This window comes from Oryza sativa, chromosome 9 (genome assembly GCF_034140825.1).
Source record: "Oryza sativa Japonica Group chromosome 9, ASM3414082v1".
Lineage (NCBI taxonomy): Eukaryota > Viridiplantae > Streptophyta > Magnoliopsida > Poales > Poaceae > Oryza > Oryza sativa.
Window position 1 is genome coordinate 4493430 of NC_089043.1, and position 23778 is coordinate 4517207.

A 23778-nucleotide genomic window follows, 5' to 3' on the forward strand; every position below is an offset into this window, starting at 1 on the left:
GTTAGGGTCGTCTTGCACGGTGGATCATGCTATCTGCCGTCTCATAGTCGGGGAGGCTGATCGTGCAGCGTCGCCCTCATTTTGATTGATTGTTCATCCCATCTCTTCAGCTGCTATTGGTTCAAGAGCAGGTAACGCCATGTCCCATTTTCTCCCATCACTTCCTGATAAATGATAATGTTGTAGGATCACTATTTTTTTTTAACGATCAACACTAGACAACGCGATGATTCATGGAATAGAGTAGGAAAAAAAATACCTGGAAGATAATAGCTAGGAAAGAAAAAAAATCCACCATCACCACCGTGCACCGACAAAGCTTACACAAAGCCGAGGAGAAGGTTAGCACCGGACCGGGTGCCGCTAGACCAACAAGGAAGTTACATCCGAGACCACCCAAACACAAGCCCTAATAGTCGGCTACCAACTCATCTATCCACGATTTTGGGATTGATGGGGAGGGTGAGAGAGAAGATGGAGCCACTCATCTACCCCGTGGTGCACCAGCCTCCGTGCCACCGCGTGCGCCTCCACTCACCCCGTCGGCCTCCGACGCGGAATCTGGCCAAGGGGGCCAGATCTGGCGACGCCTGTCCCGGCCGCCCTGCCGCCACCGCCACCTCCGCTGCTGCTTCCTCCTTTTTCTTCATCATGTCGCAATCCTCGTCTGAATCCATCCCCATCCCCGATCAATTCGTCTCTTGGGTGAAGTCGACGGTTTCTGACAAGGAGCTCTCCGAGGAGGTGGCGGAAGGAGTCCTACCTCCATGCGAGCTCATCGATTGGCAGGCCGCTGCCAGTGAAGAGTTCCCTACTCCAAACACCTGTGATCTCGTTGTTTTCTTGCCTTTCTTTTATTTCGGGTTGGGATTACCGACTAGCGAATTCTTCTGAGGACTCCTCCACTTCTATGGCATCAACATCCACCACCTTAATCTCAACTCCATCCCTCAAATCATCATCTCCGTTCATCTTTGCAAGGTGTATTGTGGGATCATACCCCACTTCGCCTTGTTCCTCTATCTGTATCAGTTGAAGGCCCAGCCCGGGAAGAAGAACCCCACTGTGAACGGGGTAGTGGGATCCAGATCTGGCCGGATAGGAAAAAGGAATTCTTCGAGCTCCCCCTGCAGACTACCAACAAGGGATGGCGATCCAAATGGTTCCACTGCTCCAATCTGATCCCTAGCTTGCCTCCCTTCACCGGCCAGTCCCCCGTGGTGAAAGATTGTTGGTTCTCCTTGCCAAACCGCGATGAGATGGATCAGGTGAGTGATTCCGGGTTGACCAGGGTTGCCGTCTCATGCAATTTCATAATGAGGAAACTGCAACCTCTCAAAAGCCGAAGTCACCTGCCCTGGAAATACCAGGGAGTGAACGACCCTACCCGAGAGACCCCTAGGCCATTTAATAAGGACATGGCCACTCGGAGGTTGTCCAATTTCTTGAGTCCGGGATGGCAATCACCACCGAGAATTGCCTCAAGCCGCTAAGCATCAAGTCTGCTCGTCATGAGGTATCATCTTGAATTCGTCCTGAGCTGATTTGGGTCTTGGCCTTGTAATTGTGTCCTGGGCTAAGCCCAAAGAATGAACCTAATCATATTTATTCAGTAGTTGTTATTATTTAGTGTCGGGTTTTGCTTAGATTAATTTTACCATTACAATTTCGCCATTTATTGGTTTTTGGAACCCCAACTTCGAGTTCTCGATTAATCATTCTGTAGTTGAGTTGTTGTCTTTCTTGTTCTTATTTTTATTTTTCGATTCACATGTATGGATTAGCCTTCTTAGCAAGGTCAATTGAGTTTCAGCACGAATGATAACCAGAGGAGATGTGATGTTGTGATTGCAGATTTAGATTGTGTTGATTGAAGTATCAAGTTTTCGCCAAATCAATAGTTTTCTTCACCTGACGGAAGATTGGGCACCCAGTTGCCATCAAAGATATCTGGCATCAACATCTCAGGATGGAAAGGTCTCTGCCAAGAAGATAGTTAAATCTGAAGAAGGCGATGCCAAGACCAAGAAAATTCCTTTGATCCAACTGATCACTCCAAGATGACCCGCAAATAGAGTTCGGGAGCAATGAGTTTGGGCTATGAGCAGTCAGAGCAGGAGAAGCGATTGGAGTGAGGCCTGAGAAGTGATCGGAGAGAGGATCCTGTGACACCAGGCGTGCGATCGGACTGACAGATGATGAAATCAAGATCCCTTGTAATTTTAGTAGACATTTTGCAGGTTATCTATCAAACTAATAAGGAAAAAGTACGAATTACCCACCCCCGAACTATCACAGCCGTTTGAATTACCCCCCTAAACCACAAAGCCGGACATTCTTCACCTGCAACTATGCAAACCGGACGAATTACCCCCCTTGGCTAAATCCACGGTGGTTTTAGTCTACGTGGCGTACGCGTGGCAGTCCAGTCAACATTCTATTAATAAAAAAATGTGGGACCCACATGTCATACTCTTCCTCTCTCTCTCACGGGTGGGTCGGCGGCGGCGGGCAACCACGGGCGGTGGGCGAGGAGCTGAGGCTGGCGTGGGCGGGGGCGGAGGCGACAGCGGGCGGCGGGTGGGCGCAAGGATGGCGACGGGCGGGGGCGGAGGAGGCGGCGGGCGGCGGTCGAGGAGCTGAGGCCGGCGATGGGCGGGGGCGGAGAAGGCAGCGGGCGGCGGGTGGGCGCGAGGCTAGCGACGGGCAAGGGCGGAGGCGGCAGCGGGCGGCGGGCGGGCGGCGGTCGAGGAGCCGAGGTTTCTCGAGCCCCGGTGAGCGGAGAGGAGCCAAGGCTGGCGGTGGCTGCATGCCGCGGGCGCGGAGGCGGCTGCGGGCGGCCCCCGCGCGCCAACGACGACGAGGAGGAGCCCACCGCCCACCGCACGTCCCCGCTCGCCCGGTCGGCCTCCGCCTTCGTCGTCGGCCGCCGTCGTCCTTGGGCCCCCTCCACCACCCACAACTGGCTCTGCCCCCGCGCGCCGCCGTCCTCACCTCACCGCCCCCACGCTCCTCCGCCGCCTCCGCCTCCTCCTCCGCACCAACGTCCTGAGCGCCGACATCCACGCCGTCCGCGCCACCCTCTGCGCTGTCCTCGCCGACCGCCCACGCCGACCACTCATCCCCGCGCCGTCCTCGCTGACCGCCCGCGCCCACCGCCTGTCCTCGTTGTGTGCGCTGCGCGAGAGAGATAATAGAGAGGGGAAGAAAGTATGACATGTGGGTCCCACGTTTTTTATTAAATAAAATGCTGACTGGACTGCCACGCGTACGCCACGTAGACTAAAACCACCATGAATTGGGCCGAGGGGGGTAATTCGTTCGGTTTGCATAGTTGAGGGTGAAGAATGTCCGATTTTGTGGTTTAGGGGGTAATTCGGACGACCGCGATAGTTCGGGGGGTAATTCGTAATTTTTCCAACTAATAATAATAATACAAATACATTTTTTTAAGAGATGCATTTGATTTGATAGTGCAGTAGCGAGGTGTGCGTGGTTTCAGCCCTGAGATCCCGTGTTCAATCCCAACACACTCACAATTCCTTCATAAAAAAATATTTTCTCGTGCCAAATCTCTTTTTTTTTTCAAAGTTTTTTTTTTTGCTTCGTTTACTCTTCTACGGCCCAGCCAGTCAGAGCCCAATAATTGCAAGACATCACAAGGCTTTGAAAATTTTTACCATGTTTTCGCAATGATTGAATGAATTTTATGAGATGTCTGTATGTTCGATGCATGATGTTGTGTGGTTGAAGCGAAATTTATTTGGATCCTACTAGTAGATGGAAAGTGAAAGTGTGTGCGTTGAAACCGGAATTTATCGTTTGCGGGGAAAATTTAGCATTTGCTTAAACTTTACGTGGAATATCAATTGGAGTAGTAATATACTCCGACGACACTACACTAATGCGTACTCCCTCCGTTAAAAAAAAAAGACAAACCCTGGTTTCCATGTCCAACGTTTGACCATCCGTCTTATTTAAAAAAAATTAGAAAAACAAGTCACGCATAAAGTATTAATCATGTTTTATCATCTAACAATAATAAAAATACTAATTATAACAAAATTTCATATAAGACGAACAGTCAAACGTTGACACGGAAACATAGGGTTTGCCTTTTTTTTTTTTTGGACGGAGGGAGTAATTAAGGAGCTAGCTAGCCGTCCAAGTGAGAGTGACTGACACAGACACAGGATGAGAGCGGCTGTTGGTCTTCTTCCCCTTCAACCCACTACCACTAGCAGGCAGCAGCGTCCTTTCCGCTTCCTCCTTTCTTCTCTTATATATAGCACCACACCTCCATTCCTTGGCTCTTCCGCCGGGGCAGTGCAGTGGAGCTCCCAGGCTAGATCATGTCGTTCTGGGGTACTCCTACTAGCCTACTACTACTCTGCTTCCATTTTCATATACTACTCCTACATTACTTCATAATCTATCTATCTATCTATCCCTACATTGGTTGATTGATTCTTTGTTTGCTACTCCGATCCTACATTGGATTGGATTGGATTGGATGTTGCAGGCGCGGTGGTGAGTGCGGGGAAACCCTACGTCGTTCGGCCCTCCGACGCCGGCGGCCGTCGCCTTCGGGTTACCCAGGTCCCTCCCTCCCGCAGCTTAATCCTTTCTTCTCTTGCCTTAATTACATGCATTAATCTAGCTCTCTTCTTTCCCAGTTTTCCATGTCTTCTTTCTTGCTCTTTATACCAATCTACTACTCCACTACTATTTTTTTTCCTTTGGTTTTCTTTAATGTCTGTTTTGCTCGCAAACATCATGATTTCTACAGGAAAAGAACATGGCCTTTAATTATTCCAAGTGTACATATTTTCTTGACAAACTTTTACTACTTCATACATCTCACATGCATTATGCATGAGTTATTCAGAAATTTTAACTGCATGTTCTCGCAAGTCGCAAACTGATCACTATCTGAAGAGTTGCAGAATTTCTTGTTTGCAAATATGGGTTTAGTAGTTCTATAGCAGTTTTTATTGTACTCTTCATACATTACACTAGCATATATACGTCTAATATATGGAGGAGACCCTAAACATTAATGGTACTTGAAGTTGTAATTAACCCACAATTTGGTCCCGCAAACTTGGTTACCATTTTGCTCTGCCTCCAGTATATTTTTTCTTTACCCAGAACAGACATCGTAACCATCCTTCAGTTTTTTTTTTAACCATTCACCTATCCAACTTTCAATATTATTAGCTATGTATTTTTCTTTAATTCCTGTCCTTGTGCAATCATATGCACCGCTGTATTGATTTTGCAGTTCCCTGCCGCTCAATTAAATACACAATTTTGTTCAATTATATATATGGATTTCCAAGTTTGTAACTTGAAAAAGTAAGAGTGACATGTCTATTCTATAACATAGACGAATGATCTAAACATTCTCACCCAGATTTAATAGGACCAACACCAGAGTTTACCTTGGTTAATTAAGTATGTTTTATATTTCCCTATCCTTTTACAAAGCTTCAAAATTCATTTCAGACTATGACTCGGTTAATTTCATTTTATTGTACCAATTTGCACTTCCACAGTAGTTTAGAACTGGTGCATAGACTAATTGATCCAAATAGTGGTTCATAACAATGTGCAAATGCAATGTAATTATACCTATCTCAATTTTAGTTAGTCCATTTTGTTTTAGAACTAGAAGTCATTAAACTGGAAACTTTTAAACAACAAAAAATGCTTCAGGCTTATTCTGATAGTTTTAGTTTTTTGGTAACCTTGTGGATAAAATCTTAATATAAGCTGTGCAATTTTCATAAAATGCAAATTCTATGATTTGAAACACTAAAACGGCTTGTCATCCAGCACTCTCTCGTTTATAATTCAACTTCATAGTACGATTGTTTAATTAGCTTGCTGGTGGCAAAAAGCCAAATTGCTTGCATTCATCTAAAACTTTTCATAAATTAATGATTGTTCATGTTTTGCTATTGATTATTGTGGACTCAGTCAAGAATTATGCGACCTTAGCACTATCACATGTACTATTTGTATAGATAAAGTAATCTGTGTTTCTGTTTCTGCACTAAATTAACCCCATCAAAACAAGTTTTTCACAACTAAATTAATATTCAGACCTGATGGTTTATTATTTCAGGCTACGCTAGGAAATTTTGACCATTCTGGTTGGGTCCTTGTTGAATGCAAGGTTGGTGACCAGGGGCTCGTGAAGGTTGCTGCCCTAAATCCTGAAACTGCTCCAGTTGCCCCCCTAGAGCTGGAATTTGAGGAGAACAAGAATGTGGTTTTATCAGTCCGTGGTCAGAACTCAGTACACTTATCAGGATACTACATCTGTTCTTACAATGGTGACTATGGTGAAAACAGCAAACAAGCCACTAAAGAAACGTAATGTATCTTCTGAATTCAATCTTCGGTGTTTACATTTTTTTGTGAAATTTTGTAGCTCTTTGCTTAAGTATGCAAGCGGATTGCCCTGCAAACCTGTGCTTATAGGCCAATTTCGCAGGCCAGTGTTGGCTTGTGAAAATTGCCTAATAAGCAGGTTAGCGGTCCAGCCCACTTGTATCCCTATCTTTTCTTTGTAAGGAGTCCTTTTTTTTTTTGGTATTAATAGAAGGTAGTGTAAGATGGTAGCTGGTGAAAATATTGCTATAGATCAAGTGAATGAGAAAATGAATTTTAAAATCATCTAAGTATGTATTCCAAAAATCTGGAAAAATTGAATGATTCACATTTCCCTATTTTTTGTTATGGTACTCTTTTATCTATAATGCGGTGTTTTCCTTGTTCAATAGGAAGTCCAATATATGCAATAGATGGAAATGCATATCTTGACCTAGAGCATACTCTAGGAGGCAATGTGGTTCAAGCTGCTAGTCAGGAGGAAAATGCTTCACAAACTCATGAGGATTTTTTTTTAGATAATGGAAGCTTTATTAATCTCAGTAAATTTCATCAAGTGATACAACTATTCTTAGAGCACCTCCGGCTTCTGCACCTAAAGAGTGCACACAGCCAACAAGAACGAAACAAAAGATAAACTCATTATCCAAAATAGCAGGAACAAAAATAACTTCAGGAGCCCTCTAACCATAGCCTAGAACACCACCCATGTGCCGGGGTAGAAAACTCATGAGGATAATGATGCTACACGTCATATTATCCAACAAACTAAACCTCCTATCCTGTAAATAAAATCTGTCACCTCCCTTGTCATCATATATTTTTTCGTGATCCGTAACTATATATGTGTTGCTACAATGTAGTTGATTTATATCTTTGTAGGGTCTCGAAAGATGATGGTGCTGCTGAAAACAATGATGAAAAACAAGGGGATGAAGCTAAACAGTCTAAAAATGTACAGGCCGAACTGCAGCCTCACATTCGCGTACTTGATAGTGACCATGGTGAAAACAGCAAGCAAGCCACTAAAGAAATGTAATGTATCTTCTGAATTCAATCTTCCAGTTCCTTGGTCAGTGTACAATATAAAATGAATCAGTCTTTACATTTTATGTGAAATGTTATAACTCTTTGCTTAAGTATGCAAGTGGAATATACCCTTCAAAAACCTGCGCTTATAGACCATTTTTGCGGGCCAGTGTTGGCTCGTGAAAATTGCCTATAATAAGGAATCATTTTTCTATGTACGGAATTATTATTTTAATATTGATAGAAGGTAGTGTAAGATGGTAGCTGGTCAAAATGTTGCTATAGATCAAGTGAATGAGAAAATGAATTCTAAAATCATCTAAGTATATATTCCAAAAATCTGGAAAAATTGAATGACTCACATTTCCCTATATTTTTGGATTGTTACTCTTTATCTATAATGCGGTGTTTTCCTTGTTCAATAGGGAATCCAATGCAATGGATGAAGATGCATCTCTTGGCCTAGAGCATACTCTGGGAGGCAATGTGGTTCAAGCTGCTAGTCAGGAGGAAAATGCTTCACAAACTCATGAGGATAATGATGCTGCAGATCATATTATCCAACAAACTGACCCTCCTATCCTGTAAATGAAATCTGCCACCTCTCTTGTCAGCATATTTTCATGATTCGTAACTATATATGTGTTGTCACAATATATTTGATTTATATCTTTGTAGGGTCTCAGAAGATGATGGTACTGCCGAAGACAATGATGAGGCCGAACTGCAGCCTCGCATTCGTGTACTTGATAGTGGTATGACAATAGAAGATCTGGCCAAGGGAAATGTTGGTGCCAAAATTGCATCTTGTGGCAAAAAGGTCATTCCAAACCTTCTTCTGCATCTTACTAGACTCTGTCTAGGATAGACAAATATGCAGACTGTATTAATTAGCACTTCACTAGTTCTGCAAGTATCTCTTTCTTTATATGTTATGAAGATTTATCAGGCGAAAAAAAATCGTTTTAACCAATCCAACAATACTTATTCAGGTTTATGTGAAGTATGTCTGTATGTTGAGCAATGGTGATACTGTTGATCCTACCGGTGAAAGTTCCACTTGCAAATTCAAACTTGGTAAAAGATTAACGAATGCCCTCTTCTCTGTTTCATTATTGATTTCTTTGATACTCACACAAGAAACTTCCTTGTTGGTTGCAGGTGCTGGAGAAGTCATTAGTGGATGGGATCTTGGTATCGATGGTTATAATCTTAACACAAAAGCTAATATTTTATATATGGGAATACAGCAGTCTGAAATTTCACCCTTTTTTAATGATTATTGTTGGAATTAAGTTCTATCCCACATTTTGTAGGCATGCGTGTAGGTGGAATAAGGAGACTTGGCATTCCTCCCCATCTAGGGTAAGCATGTGAATTTCTTCCCTTCTCATTGTTATTATTAATTGATAATCTATCAATAGTTCTACTGATTATGAACAAATTGACTAAACTTTTCATATTACTGTGCATCATGGTGCCATGTCTATATATATAGCATAATAGCACTATCTTTAGAGGTTGTATCAGACGGTGGTGTGTGTTTTGGTAAGCATTAAGTCTTTACCTGTTGTTATTTCTAAGAAGCCATTGATTTTACCAATTGATTCACTAGAGTGCAATTCACTAGAGTCAATGCACTTCTTTTAATTCACTAGTCTTCTGTAGAACTTTTTTTAGAATTATTTATTGTTTAGTACTCTTATCAGAAATGGTGATACCTGAATCACAAATTCACAATGGTTATTTTGATTTACAATACCTGCCTATCAGTGTCGAGAAGTGGCTGTTGTAGGGCTTAATAGGAATGTAACCTATCAAAAGCTACTGTATAAGTGGCCCCATAATTCTTTTATAATTACTACTTTCTGGGTGACCAAATGAATAGTTGTATATTTTTTCTTGAATGTGCGATAGAGCTGTATATATTCGATTTCATGAACATGCAACTCATTATCTTTTCTCTCGAATATGTGTGCAGTTTTCTATTAATTTGCTTTTACAATTTCTGGTTGAAATGAAATTAAGATGATACCTCGTTTAATTAATTTCTTGGGTGCACTTGTTTTCAGCTATGGTGATGTTGGAAGAGGAAACATACCACCAAACGCGTGGCTCAACTTTGATATCGAACTGCTGAAAGTCAAGAGTGGACGCAAGAAGGCACGGAAAGTAAAGAAGTCTAGGAGAGCGGCAGCAGAAACTTCTTCCACTGCACGCTAGATGAAGTGAAGGCACCAGATGCAACATTTTGTTTTGGCTTAATTCCAGCAAGATTCTGCAAAATGCCTCTTAATTAGTACTCCTAATATCTATAACACTCTTACCAGGCAGCCTGCTACTCTATGGATGGCAAACTTAATTAGTACTAGCAACCATCCTTCATCTTTTGTTCTGTTTTGGTGGAGAACAATGGCATCATGCTAACTATGGTTAACTGGTTATGGCCTGTTAGAAGTATGTAGTGGTTTCTCTCTAGTTTGGTGCCCAAAAAAAAAGTTGGTAGCTTTTGTTATGTACGGTTGGGCATGTGTTAAGTTTAATGCTAAAATTATGTTTAGTGAGATCAGTATCATATGCACACAACTTGTGTACCTGTTATGGCCTTCCTACTACCATTTTTTTTGGCAGGGCAATATTTTGATGAACGTTTGGCTTGTTTTAATACTTAGGTAGTATTAAGTAGCCCTCACTACTGTGCTTTACTTGTTCCCCCAACCTTTTGTCAAAGCTGAGTTCCTGTAAACTTTTGTGTTGTTTCCATGGATTCAGGTCGATTTCATGTATGTTGCCTTGGATAGAGCCTACATTCAGCTATGAGCTGCACTGAAACTGTTACTAGCAATTAGTACTACTACCTTAAAAAAAACTGTTACTAGCATATGAGATTAGGGTTATATATTATAAAGACTATTAAAAGTGTTTTTCATGACAAATCTACTAATAACATCGTTTTCATTACAAGCTATTATAAAAAGATTGTATATTCAACTGAACTCGTTTCAAAAAAAATATGCAACTGAACCATTATAGCACGTACAAGTGTGCCAGTAAGTCCAAACATAAATTAGGATAAATAGCATAAGGGTGCGTTCGAACCTTAGTTCTGGTTTAAAATTTCCATGGCACGCAAAACGAGATAAGCCATTAGCTATTAATTGTTATAAATTTGAAAATATGTTTCTTTTATTTTTTTAAAGAAGCTTCTATATAAAAAGTTTTTGAAAAAAAAAAACACTGTTGAAGCTTGCTAACAGAAAACAAGGAACAAATATAATTTCATTCAATTTTATCCACTGATGGGAAACTACCATTTTCCAGTATTCACAGTGAATAATTGAAGAAACAAAAACTTGAAAACTGAATGTTTCTGATACATTCAGTTTACCAAGAAACTATATATATGGATCAGTTAAGCGTGATACCACGGACGCAGGCAACATGCAAAAACCATTGGATTAATATACAAATGGCCTGGAACATAAAGCCAAGGTAAATCAAAAGGTTACCCTTACGGGTGAAGTTCTTTCTATAGCTTGAACTACAAAGATCAGTTCCCTTCTGGTTATATATGAAGCATCAAGTTGCTGAATTCAGCTTGGTACGGCAAATTTCATAACACGGCCCGAAGCCTGCAATGAAGAAAAACAAAGATGACATGCCCGCACTTTTTTGTTTTTGGGCATGTACAGATGATACCAAGAATCATGCAATTTATTTTGCTACCAGACATTGGAAGAAATGACGGTACTTAGCATCGTCTTGTGTCATTTAGTGGGTCTAATTTAGTGCACAAACTTGTCAAGTGGGTGTAATTTAGTGTAAAACATCAATTGTGAGCATTACTGCAAAAAAGAAGCAAATAGATTAAAAAAAACTTCCTTTGCAGTGATATAATGCAGATTAATTTATGGCAGGGCAGCATATCATTCAAAATGGCCGTCTTTTCCTTGCATGATTCTTAGAGAGCAAAGAAATGCCAATAGATTTGTATTTGTGCAAAAAGAAGTAGGATTGGAGTATGAATAAGGCCAGACAGTCCTAACTCATTAGAAAGAGATGGAAGGTTAGCATCTCCCCACCTGATATTCTAACCCATATTCCACCCCTTTATCCCTAAATTCGAACACCCAAGAAAGGGAATTTGAGCCTCAGGCGTCTGCTTACAAAATAAATAAAAGAAAAACAACGAAAAGAAAACTAAGAAAGAACAACATCCATCTCATATAAAGTGTCAACTGAAAACAATTTATTTTTGAAGTGCGTATTTCTAAAACAAATTATGATGGATATTGCATATTAATTTTGAGCTCAGCGGCATAGCATTTACATGATCACTTTTTTCTTACATGTCACAACTGTCTACTGTGGCCAGAGGCAAATGGATTCTCAGACGCCAGCACAATTCAGATGCTATGGGATTTGAATGCGATGGCCACACACACAGCGAGCGGCAAATGCAGATGTTGAGACTTGAGAGTCAAGAGATAAGTTATCTTCCAGTTATCAAGTATCTTTTTTTAATAGTTACCAAGTTATTTTTAGAGATTTTTAGGGCCACCCACATTAGAAGCAATCGATCCATGTAATTTCTTTAAGCAATGAATTAACATAATCTTTAGTCTCAGTCTCCTCTCTGCAGTACTCAGAACGTTTATGCAGGATTGCCAGGTACTAGACCATTCCATTTCATCATAAGACAGATCTAACATAGAAATACTCATTAAATGTGCAGCTTCATTGGCTAGGTACACTGGTGGTATACCCATATTTCCTACAAACAAATAAGAGTCTAAAGGAGTTTGTGGCTTTTGCAAATTTTCCATGAGGATCCTACAGAGTTTGTCTTGAGTTAGAGGGGACTTGGGATGACTGATGACTGATGGCCATCACTACCAGCTCAAATTTTTATATAGGAGAAAAATGTATCTGGCATCTACCTACCACTATTGTTTTCACAGCCCAATTCAAAAGCACAAAAAGTGAGAAAAAAAAAGATGATACAAAAATATATAAATGCAGCATAGCATGAAAACAACACGCAACATGTAGGATTAGGATATAGAGGTATGCACTGGCACCATATAATTGTTTACTCCCTCCATCCAAAAGTCTAAGGCATACTCCCTCCATCCACAAGAATTAGACCTATTTCATATTTGAGTTTTTCCAAATAAGTTGTTTCTATTTGTAGTCTCTATGCATCCAAGACTTAAATGGAGAGGTAAACTAAATGTTTGATCGGAACCCGAGGAGTCATCTTAATACTTATTGGTTGCACGTGTGCGTACACAGCTTGATCTTTGTTACATGCAAGATGAGTTAATTTCTCCTTGGTCTTGGTGACAAAAGTAATAGGTGTAAATTTTGTGGAACAAGGGGGTATTTCTTTTGTCAACAAGACCAAGGAGAAATTAACTCATCCCACATATAACAAACACCAAGGAACTATATGCATGCATGCAACCAATGATTATTAAGATGATTGCTCGGGTTCCGGTCAACAATTTAATTTAGCACCGTAAAACGAAAAGATAACCCCTTCATTTAAGTCTTAGATGCATGAAGACTACAAATATGCCATCTTATTTGGAAAAACTAGAAATGAAATATGCCTTAGACTTATGGATGGAGGGAGTATACTACTTTTGTTCTCCTCATGCCAATATCTTCACCACTTATTTTCAACAAAATGATAGCTAACACATTATTAATGCAATTTCTAGAAAGACAATAAGCAATGCTGCTATGATTATGACATTTAAACTTATAATCTAATTGTTTAAGCAAATACCAGTAGTGTGTGCTTCAGCACAGTTGCTGCGCAGATTTTGCTACCACGCTCACGAGATATCACCAAGCGGACATGTGGAACAGTTTTCCAGCTCTCACCAAGAGCAGGCTTGGGAGCTCCATTCCCAGCAACCATATGGTTAGTAACCTGGAGTCAATGCAAGGGGGCAAACCGATAAATGAAAATGATGACCATATTTTTGTTTCAGCATACATTTTAAGCACAACAGGCATAGTGCCCAAGTTAGCAAGCCTTATGGTGACTTCTCTAATTTAGCAAGCCTTCTGAAACTTGGTAGTCAGTCTTCAAGGTAACTAACTAAAGAAAAGTTGCTCCAAGTAATAGAGGCTTTGGTGCCTTTTTCCAAACCAGGAAAACTAAACTAGAGAAAGTAGAGGGAATATGTGCTCAAGATAGAGAAGTTAAAATTTCCACAGAATAACAGAGATGGACATGAGCAAACCCACTAAAACTAACAGTACATGATCAATTTACTTTAATAGCTTATCTTAGAAGTAAAGCAGGAAATGAAGCATTTCCAGATACATGTCCCAATCTGTTCATGAGAAAGATGGCATGCTGAATAAGTGAATTTGTACAGCAATTAATTAGAGCAAATTGCACTAGGGGTTACTACATTAGTTTAAGTGGCATATTTAGGTGACCAAACTGAAAATCTGCACAACGGTATAATGTGCATTAAGTGATTCACACAAGATCCTTAACCTGCCCATCATAACCTTAAGTGATAACGTGGACTGACAACTAGCTCCAACATGTAAAAAATGTCAGTGAGGGCACGTGACCACAGCAGTTCTTCTTTAGTACTCAAACGCCTGACCTCTAGAGATTCTATCTTGAAATGTATCCCCACCTGTTCCTATCTGCCTATTTCATGTGAAGCAACCTGGAGGTTAAGGGTCACCTCTCTGTATGTAAGGAAGTGCAAGCAATATAAAATTGTGGAGACCAAAGCAACTCTGGCCAGCATACATCCTACCAGGAGTAGGCACAATCAGGAGTTCAGGACATTGCATGACCTTAACCATGAGGGTGCGGGGGCCACAGTTATGTAATTCACAGGATGGGGATTGAGTGGGGTTAAACGAGAAAGGATGATGAGAATCTAAATTCAATCGAAAGGGGTGAACGCTGTAGTAATGTGATCTTAGCCACACCATTGTCAAAGGTGTTATTGCACAACCGATGTGTTAAAAGAAGTATAATGCATACAATAGCTTGATGAGTCAGAATAATATTTTAGAAAGCCTTGTGCAGATATGCTCAACCCAAAGCGTGCAGTGCAAATGCCAAAAATTATTAGCACACAAATTAGACTAAAGTAGAATTACCAGAACAGATAGATTATGCTCATATGCTAGCTTCTTTAGAATCATAGCCACTGATATCATCATCGATCGCCCTGTTAGGTTAATAAGACATGCAGAGACAAAAGGAAACAACAAATTTACTTCATAATAAACTTTAAAAATTAATAAGGACCCTCTCAGGAAGTAATTGTGTGAGAAAATAAATGATTTTTGGAACTTCAACAATTAACAGAAGCACATTGAATTTATGACCAGATCAAAGTATCAATATCTCGCTGTATAATTGCAGGTTAAGTGCTCACTGAACTAATTTTCTGCTATTTCTAACTTGCTAATCGGATCTAGTATATCTCAGCCACTTATGACGTCCCTGCTTATCGAGACTGATTTACTTGTTCAATAGCAAGGTGCAACTTATGCTATGAATAATAAAAGTAGGGCACAAAGACTATGCAAGTACCTCGTGGATACTTCCCACCGTTGATGGGAGCAAGTATAGACGATATTGAGTCAATGATAAGCAAGCATATCTTGTTACCCCCATTGTTTACCTAAAAAGCACGTGGCACATCAGAGTTTTTCAAGGCACAAATTGAACAATCACTTCACACTCACCTTGCTCTTCAGTGACAATTCAAGTTGATGTAGCACTTCAAACAAATCGAATATATCAAAGACTGACTTACAAATGATGCTGCTCATGACCCTCTCGAGTCGCACATTCTTTGGCTGCAAGTCAAATGTGGTAATTAGAAAAAAGCAAGTAGTATAGCAAGTTGTTAAACAAGTGTTACTAGTTAGAGTAATCTAATAGCAGAAACATGTCTTCAACTATATTTAGTGACACCACAGCAAAGGAAGCAATTCAGGTAAGTCCAAGTAACAGGGTAGGAGCAGTATTCAAATATGTGTACAAGTATGATTACCTACCTCTCTGACCAAAGAGATGGGGAATCCATCAACTATTCGAGCAATGCGGCTAGGGGAAAAGGAATTGCTAGTATCCAAGTACATAACAACACCCAACTGCCTGGCTGCCACATGTGAAGCAGAACAAAGACAGACCTGCAGTTACATAGACAGAATAAACAACAGTGCCGCTTGTGAATTGTGATGTATACCTTAAAATCCTACTGTTTTTGGCAAGCCAATCTTGTCCGGAGGAGTAAGCATATAAAATGTATATCTATCTATTGCGTCTAATAAGTTAAGAAAGATAGAAGTGGTTAACATTTTCACCTGTGTTTTACCGGAGGACGATTGGCCGGTTATTTCAGTGAGCTGACCTTGGCGCAGGCCGCCTCCAAGAAGCGCGTCGACGCTGGAAAATTGAGGACATGATGAAGTCAAAATCTGCAATTTGGTAGTGAAATTACCCAAAAACTAAAAAAACTAAAGCAAGGCAGTTAGGGGAATCCTATGATCCAAACAAGTTGGGGGAGGGCCAATAGCAATAGATAGAGAGGGAAAGGAAATGATTGGTACATTGAAGATAGGAGTACCCTTGAAGGCCCGTGGGGAGGAAGCGCTTGTTCTCCGTCGCATCCTTGAGCAAGTCCATTCCATCCAGAAAGCATTGCCCCTCCTCATCTTGCTTCTTCTCCTGTACCCCAAGCACAAATCCATGCCACATACACACAGAAAATACGATTGATCAGTAGTATGAAGCCGTGAAACCAACTGCGGGTGAATCGCATGCGCATTATCTCGTCAAGAGCAAACGGTTTTTGTGCAGCATTCCGTTCCCGATTAAGCTGAGATTTCGAAGCAGGAATAAAAAAGCTGGGGATGAACTGAAATGGCCGTCAAGCAGCCGAGGACGGAGGACTAACCTCGCCGCCGGAGGGAGGAGGCCTGGGGAAGCAGCCGGCGCCGCCGCTCGCCGACGTCGCCGCCATCGCCATTACAGCCAGAAGGGGAAGCGGCGTTGCGTGGCTGCTGCTTCTTCTTCTTCTAGCCTACTATAAGGAAGGAGGCCCACTTTTCGGCCCAAATCGAACTCCCTTCCACTGACAAGTGGGGCCCACTGGAATCCCTTCCCCCCCCCCCCTAATCGAATCGATCGACACACGAAACACAAGTTCGAGGAGAGAAAACCAAACCCTAGCTAGGCTAAGGCGGAGTGGAGAACCCCCGCCGTTGCCGGCGGCGGAGGCAGCGGCGGCGGCGCGCGGAGAACACTCCGTCGCGGTAAGGCCATCATCCTACTTCCCCCGTCCTTCCTCCTTCGTTTGCTTCCCTCCTGCCTTGCTTAGTAATTATAATTGAAATTGCTTCAAACTAGCAAGCCCAGTTCTTATTAGATGCAGGAAAAAGAATTACAAGCTAGTAGCAAGTAGCAACCCCTGCAATTTCATTGCCGCTTATGTGCTTACAAAGGAATTACAAGCTCTTTCTTAGGTACCTATGCTGCATTCATGCCTGTCATACCTTAGAATATATGCTCTAGCTCATTGGATTTACTGCCTCGATATTTTTTAATTATGTTTGTGCGAATACTTATGTTACACTTTCGTTTTTTGATTAGTCGTTGCTGAATGGCTGATTATTCTTGCTATTTCCATATGCAACGTGTCATTTATTACTTATGCAGACCAAATGGCTCCATTTATTGTAGGTAACATTCCAACACATAACTCACCGTCTGTCATTTCATCTTATATAACCTGGTTCACAGGTCGATTCCGTATCAACAATGTCAGATCCTGGAAGGGATAGCAACATGCAGCAGCTCATCCCGATAGCACCTCCACCAAAGGCTTCTTCTGGTACCACTGGCAAGGAGCTCGTGGTCGTGGATGGTACGGGAAAGGCTTCAGGAGGAGTCAAGCTACGGGAAGACGAGGAGGACCTGGAGGTGAAGCTCAGGCGCATCATGGAGAACGTCCCTGTCCGTGTCAGCAACACCTCCGGATCCTCTGCTGGTTCTGGCTCTGGTGATTTCCACCAGGTAATGTCTCCCTCCCCCAGCCATCCTCCGTATGTGCTTGTGTGCATGTTTCTGTTGAAATGTAGCCTGATTGTAGTGAAAACAAATTCTTCACTGATTGTTACCACGAGGAAACCTTCCATTAACTCAGTACTGCATATGATGGGCTTTTTCTAGGTCGATTAGCACATGACTAGATGGACATGCTATTGTTTTTGTTTTTTTCTATGGAAATTAATTTGGAGTTTGAATAAATCAACTAAATTGTTTATCGGTATTGTGCTCCAATGGTCTTTACATAGAAATGACCGTGGAGGTTGAGTCAAAGTTTTACACAGAACTTGTGAATTTTTGTGAGCATGATAAACCTCTACCTGTTGTCTCATATAAAGAACAATGACAGCAGTTGGAGAAATTCTATGTATGTTGTTGGGATGTAGGAAAATACACACCTACTTGATAAAACAATGCCCAAACTACTAGATGATTTATGTGTAGCCACACTTATTAATGGGGGCTTACAATTTTCATGAGCTTGTGGGGTCAAGGTATGCTGAAAGCCCGCAACTCAGTTTCTTTATCATGACATCTAAGGGCTGAACAGAACAATTGTCCTACTTGTGAGTTTTCTTGCTATATATATACATGGCAAGGTGACAAGATGAGTGGAAGTTTAGGTGACTTATTTCCTAGTTGTGATCCATCTGAAAAAAGTCATTTTTTGACCAAGGCTTCACTGGAGACTATGCTTTGCATTATGCTACCATTGTTTAGCTTATCTGATAAAACCTATTCTAAATTTCAAACAAGACTTTCTGCTGAACATATTTGCAGATGTTCATAGCATTTTTCTGTTATTTAGTTATTTAATAACTGGGACAGATCTACACAAATAATTTCATTTCACATATTGTAGGTTAGAAACTTTTTTTTTAACTTTTGTGTTGTATGGAGGGTTCCCAACACACTTAACCAATGAGCTAATTAACTTAGTTTTGAGTCTACCCATCATCATTTGAGAATTTTATTAATGTGTGCCAGTGGATGGGATTTTTGGGGTATGTACTTATGCTTAAACATTGAGGTCATGCTTATCAGCTACTGAGCAGTAGCTGCATATGCTTCACCTGGCATTTAAAATAGTAACACCAATGTCATTTCTGATGTATCAGTGTCTTGTAAACAAAATGACCATATCTGGATCACAACATTTTTTTCAATATTGGTTTCATAAGAATGGGTCTATTATATTAGGGATAGGTCATAGGTGCCCATAGGTCTGGGTAAGTTAGGCCGGATAATCCCTATTTGATTGGTGATAATACGGACACGATTACTTGTTAGGGTCGATAATACCTACTTGATTGGTGATAATACAGACACATGTTATCAATTTAGAACCTTTCTACTTATTTAGCAAGTGTTCGTTTTAACATGTGTATGCTGCTGCACTCTTGCTAAGCTCAAGTCAATGGAGAAACATGCATTTCTAGTTATGCTCTTGCTATTGGTACTTAATAAAATCACATCGTTTAACAGAAAGTGTTCTTCTGATAGTATCGGCAAATGAGGAGGAGAGAACAGGACCGTCTTGCAAGGATGGATGCTGATTACCAGAAGAGGAAACAGATGGCTGAGTTTGAATTGAGGAGGGAGGAAAGGCTAAAAGAAGCAGAGGAGCGGACAGCAAAGAAGCGCCTGAAACGCCAAAAGAAGAAGCAGCGGAAGAAAGAGAAGAAACGATCTAAAACTAATAATGGTGGCGAGCAACCTAACGGAGGGGAGTCGTCTGGTGGTGATGAGGATTCAGACGATGAAGATAAGCCATAGGCAAGTGGCACACATCAATCGGATTTGAAGTTGCTATTAGACTACTGTTGAACCATTTCTTGGAGATTACTTCTGAAGTAGAGCTTTGAGCATGAACTAATATTGGCAGGCTGCAGGCCCCCTTGTAGTTTTTTCTTGGAAACACTCTTAAGATGAGATGTGGCTTGTTTTCCTTGCTCTGATAAAGTGACTATGGAGTATGGATGGATAGATGAATCATTTTCTGGTTACCTTGTTTGTTTCTTCTGAATTATCATGTCTGGGGCTCCCTGTCCCTTACAATAGCTTACTCGTGACATTTAAATGAATGAAATTTAACTGTTTAGCAATTTGAGAGCTGGCTAACATTTAATTCCTTTTTGAAGATTGTTAGCATTTCTTTCTGTTCTCTACAAATTATGTTGTTGCCCCAGACCTATGGATGGACGTGATAACCAAGGGCTTTTGCTTAGAAGCCTTGTATTTGACTATTCGGCCCAAAACATAAGCCTGCTTGGAAGCCAGGTATTAGGCCCAATATCTAATAAAGCAATTTCAGTTTTTAGATGAGAACTACTTCATGGGAGAAATTCCAAGTATGTTTCATGGATGATCTTTTGTGTCTCTAGTTTCGTCACCTTTACCTTTGTATCAACAATATTATGCACTTGGTCAATAAAACTCAGTACACCAAATCATCTTGCTATAAAACTAAAACACATCTTTTGTTATGTAATCACCTAAGAAAGCAGTATAAATGAAAAGAGAACTTGAGCAAAGGTTTCTGCAGCACCAAATAAACTTGAGGAACCAAGCAACATACATAGTCTTGTTGGGGCATCAGACAACAAAATAACTTAGGCTAAACATACTGGATAGATCAACAGACCATACAGATAATACCACAATGGCTACTGATTCCAACATACTGACATCAAAGCTAGCTAATACATTAATACCTAGGCAGATTAGCATAACAAGCCGGTAAACAGTGATATGCACAACCAGCTGTAAAAAGATAAGCACAAAAGTCTATCATTATCTGCTACGTTCCCAGGTGCCTCTTAAGGCACACAAAACCCACAGTTGTAGTGTCTTCCTCCCTAACTTGTTAACAAAGGGGTCATTACAGCCTTTCTTCCCTGAACAATTAATGTCAAAGTCCCTGGTAGTAGAACAGAATGGAGCACAAAAGGTCTATCGCTGTGGCTTTTGTAATTGTATGTGATGTGAGTTACAGAAATCTTTGTATGGCCTGAAATTGTTTTGCCATGATAAAAACTGATTCTTCAAGCTCTGGATTGCCTTTTGCTCAGCAGGCTGTACGTCTACAAATGGAAGCTCAAAATCCATCCTCACTGGGCTGCAATTGCTATCAAACAAATTGGATGCGGCTTGCTTTGGTCCAGAATGAGGAACTCCAGCTTTTCCACAAACAAATGTTGTCAAGTTTTCATCCATATGCGCCTTTTTACCCTCCTTTCTAGCAGTCTCATCAAGAGTGAGTCTATCATCAATCTGAGGCTCATAAACAAAATATGGCTTCTTTCTCAACTCTCGCGAAGCATACCATCCACTAAACCTGGTTGCATTGGCATTTGATGTTTTAGGAACACAGGCTTCAAGAGCTTCCCTACAGCGACGGCTTACCGAGCTGGTTTCTCCCTGACAAGTGCTGCTCTCTATAGTACCCTTGTTTCTATCTTCAATTGCAAGCAGAAGAGGGATTGGGAGTAGTGGACCAACAAGAGCATCTCCAGATATTGCTTCGCTGGTGAGCTTGTTACCTGTGCCTGAAGGTTTTGCCAACAGGAAAGGCCGATGTTCATCATTGTTTCGAGAACGTGCAGGAACTTCTGGATATTCATATATCAGTTTTCCTTTACTGCATGCAAGCATGTCCTTGTATTTGGAGAATGTAACAAGAAGGCTATCTGAAGATAGCCCATTGTTCAGTATGTGCTGACACCCAGTTTCGAAGATGTTCATGGGCACACTAGCATTGCATAGGAGATCTGAAACTGACCGATAACACGGCGGAGAGTTCTCCTTTGCAAATGCTGATACATCTTCACTAATAACAATTTGGTGGGAGCCTTTGTTAACAACATTATGATTCTCCAACGCGCTGAGCAGATTGCCCTCCAGGTATTTTGATAGGTAATGGAACTTCAAAAACTTATATCTGGAAGAGAACTTTTCACCATGAGCAGTAGTGTCTGGAGAAATAATGGATGAAGTAGTACAAGCCGCAGATTGATGATGTGATCCATCACACATGACATGTTCATCAAAATCTCCAGATGCACGGAATCTTTGCATCTCCAACTTCCCCGACGACGTTAACCGGATCAAAGCAAAGCCAGTGAACGATGACGACGATTCGTCCTGCAGCAATGTGTTTGGAAGCACGTGGTAGCCAACGACGGTGTTCCTAGTGATGGGCTCATGATCAGTGAATACCTCTCTCATAAGCCCATTGCTGCAACTGCAGTGCTGGCCTATCAAAGAAATCCGAGATGGAACATCCCAAGCATACAGGTGATGAGCATTCTGTGAAGAGGAAGAGCATTGGTCCTTGGGGCCACAGAAGAAGAGATTAAACCCAGTACTCCAGAATGAACCAGCCAGAATGGCGATCCCCGAGCTGGACGCCCACTCATGCTCCTTGGAAGGCCTGAGTTGAGATAGGCGAAACATAGCAATATGATTTGGGTTATGGAGGCCATGCTGCCATGCCAGCACGGGTGTCAGAGGCTGCCTGATATCAAGCACCAACAGAAGACGCTCCGTCGCCACCGACATGAGAAAATCGTCGAACGGAGCCTTGCAGAATGCAAGATAGTGGCATTCGCTGTTGAGAGGAGGATCAGGGTCGAACAACCCTTGCATCCCAACCCTCGCTAGAACCTTGCAGTTTCCAGGATGATCTGGACCATATCTGAGATCAAGGAGTAGGATGGCCTTGGTGGTGGCGACGACGGCCGTCCACGGTTGCGGCCCGTAGTCGCAGCTTAGGCAGGCACCACCCTCGGTGGCAGTGGCAGTGCCAACGCGAAGGACGCTTCCACGGCGTTGGTGGAGATCGAAGCAGCAGAGGTGGGCATTGTCGAGCAGCACAAGGCAGTCGGAGTGCAGATGCTTGCTCCAGCACGCGTGCACGACGGCGGCGTCGAACGCCTGCTTGGCCGCGGGCACGAGCGCAGGCGGGGAGGTAGAACTAGAAGAAGAAGACTCAACCTTGAACCAATTGACCGAGTAGGTGGTGGCAGCGAGAAGGAATCCGTGGACAAGGGGGGTAGCTGCTGCTGGTGAGTGCGAATGCGGCGGGGGGCAGGAGGAGGTGGCGGCGAGGTGGTGGATGCGGTGGCCGGGGTGCATGAAGCCGTGGGTGAGGGTCTGCACGGCCGAGAGGGGGGCGGCAGTGGAGTGGAGAGTAGCGTAGGAGAGATGGTCGGCATTGTGGCCGGAAGGGAAGAAGAGGAGGAGAGAGGTGGAGGGAGCGCGGAGGAGGATGGTGGCGAGCAGGTTGGAAGGCGGCGGCGGCGGGCGGAAGGTGGTGGAGTCGGAGAGGGAGCTGGAGAGGGAGTGGAGGTCGGGGGTGGGGAGGAAGGAGGCGGTGGAGCTGAGAAAGTAGCGGAGGGCGTCGCCGGTGGACTTGGAGTGCGGGGGATGAAACTGGAAGGCGGGGAAGGGGATATTGGTGTGGAGCGTGGCGGGAGGCGGGAGGGGGGAGAAGAGGAGGGGTCCATACCCATTCCCATTCCCATTCTCGTTCCGGTTTGCGACGGCGAGGGACGGCGGCGCAAAGACGGAAGAGACGGGGAAGAGGAAGCGCCATTCCTCCGACAGGTTCATGCTGCTCGGAATCGGATCGGAGCCTGCAGGTGGTTGGGTGGGTGAGCACCTGAGCGGAATGTGGGAAGAGCCCTGCCGGCTGTGCAGCGCACTCATAATCGCTTCTTGGACATCCCGCCTCCTTCACCCACGCTCCCGCGTCTCCTCAGCTTCAAGCCTAGCTGCTACTATCCCCTCTCCTTTGGTAGGGGTTCACATCCAAAAGGCAAAGTTTGCCGTTGCTGCCATCCACACCCTTCGTTTTGTGATCAACTGTTACATGGTTAGACCCCTTTCATGACTAACTAGTACCTGCTATTTATAATGATAGAATTTACTCTCCAAAAAGAATATCAAGAAAAAAAGATAAGACCTCCACAAGCAATGTTGCGACAATGCGCTCCACTGCCGGATCCGACGTTGATGAGCACCCGGTTGTCAGCACCCTGATTTGCCGCTCTCTTCATGATACTAGTAACAACGAAGTATTTATCAGCTCACCTATATAACAAATAATATAGATGCCAATATGCGTATATATGAATCTTTATGTGTAAACGACTAGACTAGTAGCAACAGAGGATCAATATTAGTTGATATCAATCCAATGACTCAGACAAATTAAACCAAGTAGTTTATATATATCCACT

The 23778-nt window shown here is 42.5% G+C and overlaps 4 protein-coding genes across 5 annotated transcripts; 2 read left to right on the forward strand and 2 right to left on the reverse strand.

Annotated features, from left to right (window-relative positions):
- Positions 1–4227: 4227 nt before the first annotated feature.
- Positions 4228–10009, forward strand: LOC107276576 (peptidyl-prolyl cis-trans isomerase FKBP53). The gene is made up of 10 exons (XM_015755987.3): positions 4228–4365; positions 4523–4599; positions 6131–6381; positions 7282–7434; positions 7854–8012; positions 8107–8248; positions 8421–8505; positions 8590–8631; positions 8745–8793; positions 9501–10009. The coding sequence occupies exons 1-10, from the start codon at positions 4353–4355 to the stop codon at positions 9649–9651; spliced, it is 1122 nt and encodes a 373-aa protein (XP_015611473.1). The 5' UTR covers positions 4228–4352; the 3' UTR covers positions 9652–10009.
- Positions 10010–10687: 678 nt separating this feature from the next.
- On the reverse strand, positions 10688–16490 carry LOC4346376 (DNA repair protein RAD51 homolog 4). 2 transcript variants are annotated; one of them, XM_015756936.3, is made up of 9 exons: positions 16386–16490; positions 16056–16156; positions 15793–15874; positions 15484–15618; positions 15169–15282; positions 15014–15104; positions 14575–14645; positions 13223–13369; positions 10688–11060 (listed from the first exon to the last, which is right to left on the reverse strand). In XM_015756936.3, the coding sequence occupies exons 1-9, from the start codon at positions 16455–16457 to the stop codon at positions 11022–11024; spliced, it is 852 nt and encodes a 283-aa protein (XP_015612422.1). In that variant the 5' UTR covers positions 16458–16490; the 3' UTR covers positions 10688–11021. The 2 variants fall into 2 exon arrangements, with proteins under 2 accessions (XP_015612422.1, XP_015612423.1); XM_015756937.3 differs by having other exon boundaries at positions 16039–16156.
- Positions 16491–16631: 141 nt separating this feature from the next.
- On the forward strand, positions 16632–19641 carry LOC4346377 (uncharacterized). The gene is made up of 3 exons (XM_015756938.3): positions 16632–16743; positions 17231–17503; positions 19040–19641. The coding sequence occupies exons 2-3, from the start codon at positions 17249–17251 to the stop codon at positions 19310–19312; spliced, it is 528 nt and encodes a 175-aa protein (XP_015612424.1). The 5' UTR covers positions 16632–16743; positions 17231–17248; the 3' UTR covers positions 19313–19641.
- An 806-nt stretch (positions 19642–20447) lies between these two features.
- LOC112936426 (uncharacterized) lies at positions 20448–23245 on the reverse strand. The gene is made up of 2 exons (XM_026020374.1): positions 20597–23245; positions 20448–20456 (listed from the first exon to the last, which is right to left on the reverse strand). Exons 1-2 carry the CDS (start codon positions 23243–23245, stop codon positions 20448–20450), a joined length of 2658 nt encoding a protein of 885 aa, XP_025876159.1.
- Positions 23246–23778: the final 533 nt, after the last annotated feature.

Coding starts and splice junctions, on each gene's coding strand:
- LOC107276576 (XM_015755987.3), top strand. Junction 4,600..6,130: donor GTCGCCTTCGGGTTACCCAG/GTCCCTCCCTCC, acceptor TTATTATTTCAG/GCTACGCTAGGAAATTTTGA. Junction 8,632..8,744: donor ATGGGATCTTGGTATCGATG/GTTATAATCTTA, acceptor CACATTTTGTAG/GCATGCGTGTAGGTGGAATA.
- LOC4346376 (XM_015756936.3), bottom strand. CDS start 16,457: ATGGCGATGGCGGCGACGTCGGCGAGCGGCGGCGCCGGCTGCTTCCCC. Junction 15,105..15,168: donor AATTGTCACTGAAGAGCAAG/GTGAGTGTGAAG, acceptor CGTGCTTTTTAG/GTAAACAATGGGGGTAACAA. Junction 11,061..13,222: donor TGCTGAAGCACACACTACTG/GTATTTGCTTAA, acceptor TCTTCATTGCAG/GCTTCGGGCCGTGTTATGAA.
- LOC112936426 (XM_026020374.1), bottom strand. CDS start 23,245: ATGAGTGCGCTGCACAGCCGGCAGGGCTCTTCCCACATTCCGCTCAGG.
- LOC4346377 (XM_015756938.3), top strand. CDS start 17,249: ATGTCAGATCCTGGAAGGGATAGCAACATGCAGCAGCTCATCCCGATA. Junction 17,504..19,039: donor GCTCTGGTGATTTCCACCAG/GTAATGTCTCCC, acceptor TTCTTCTGATAG/TATCGGCAAATGAGGAGGAG.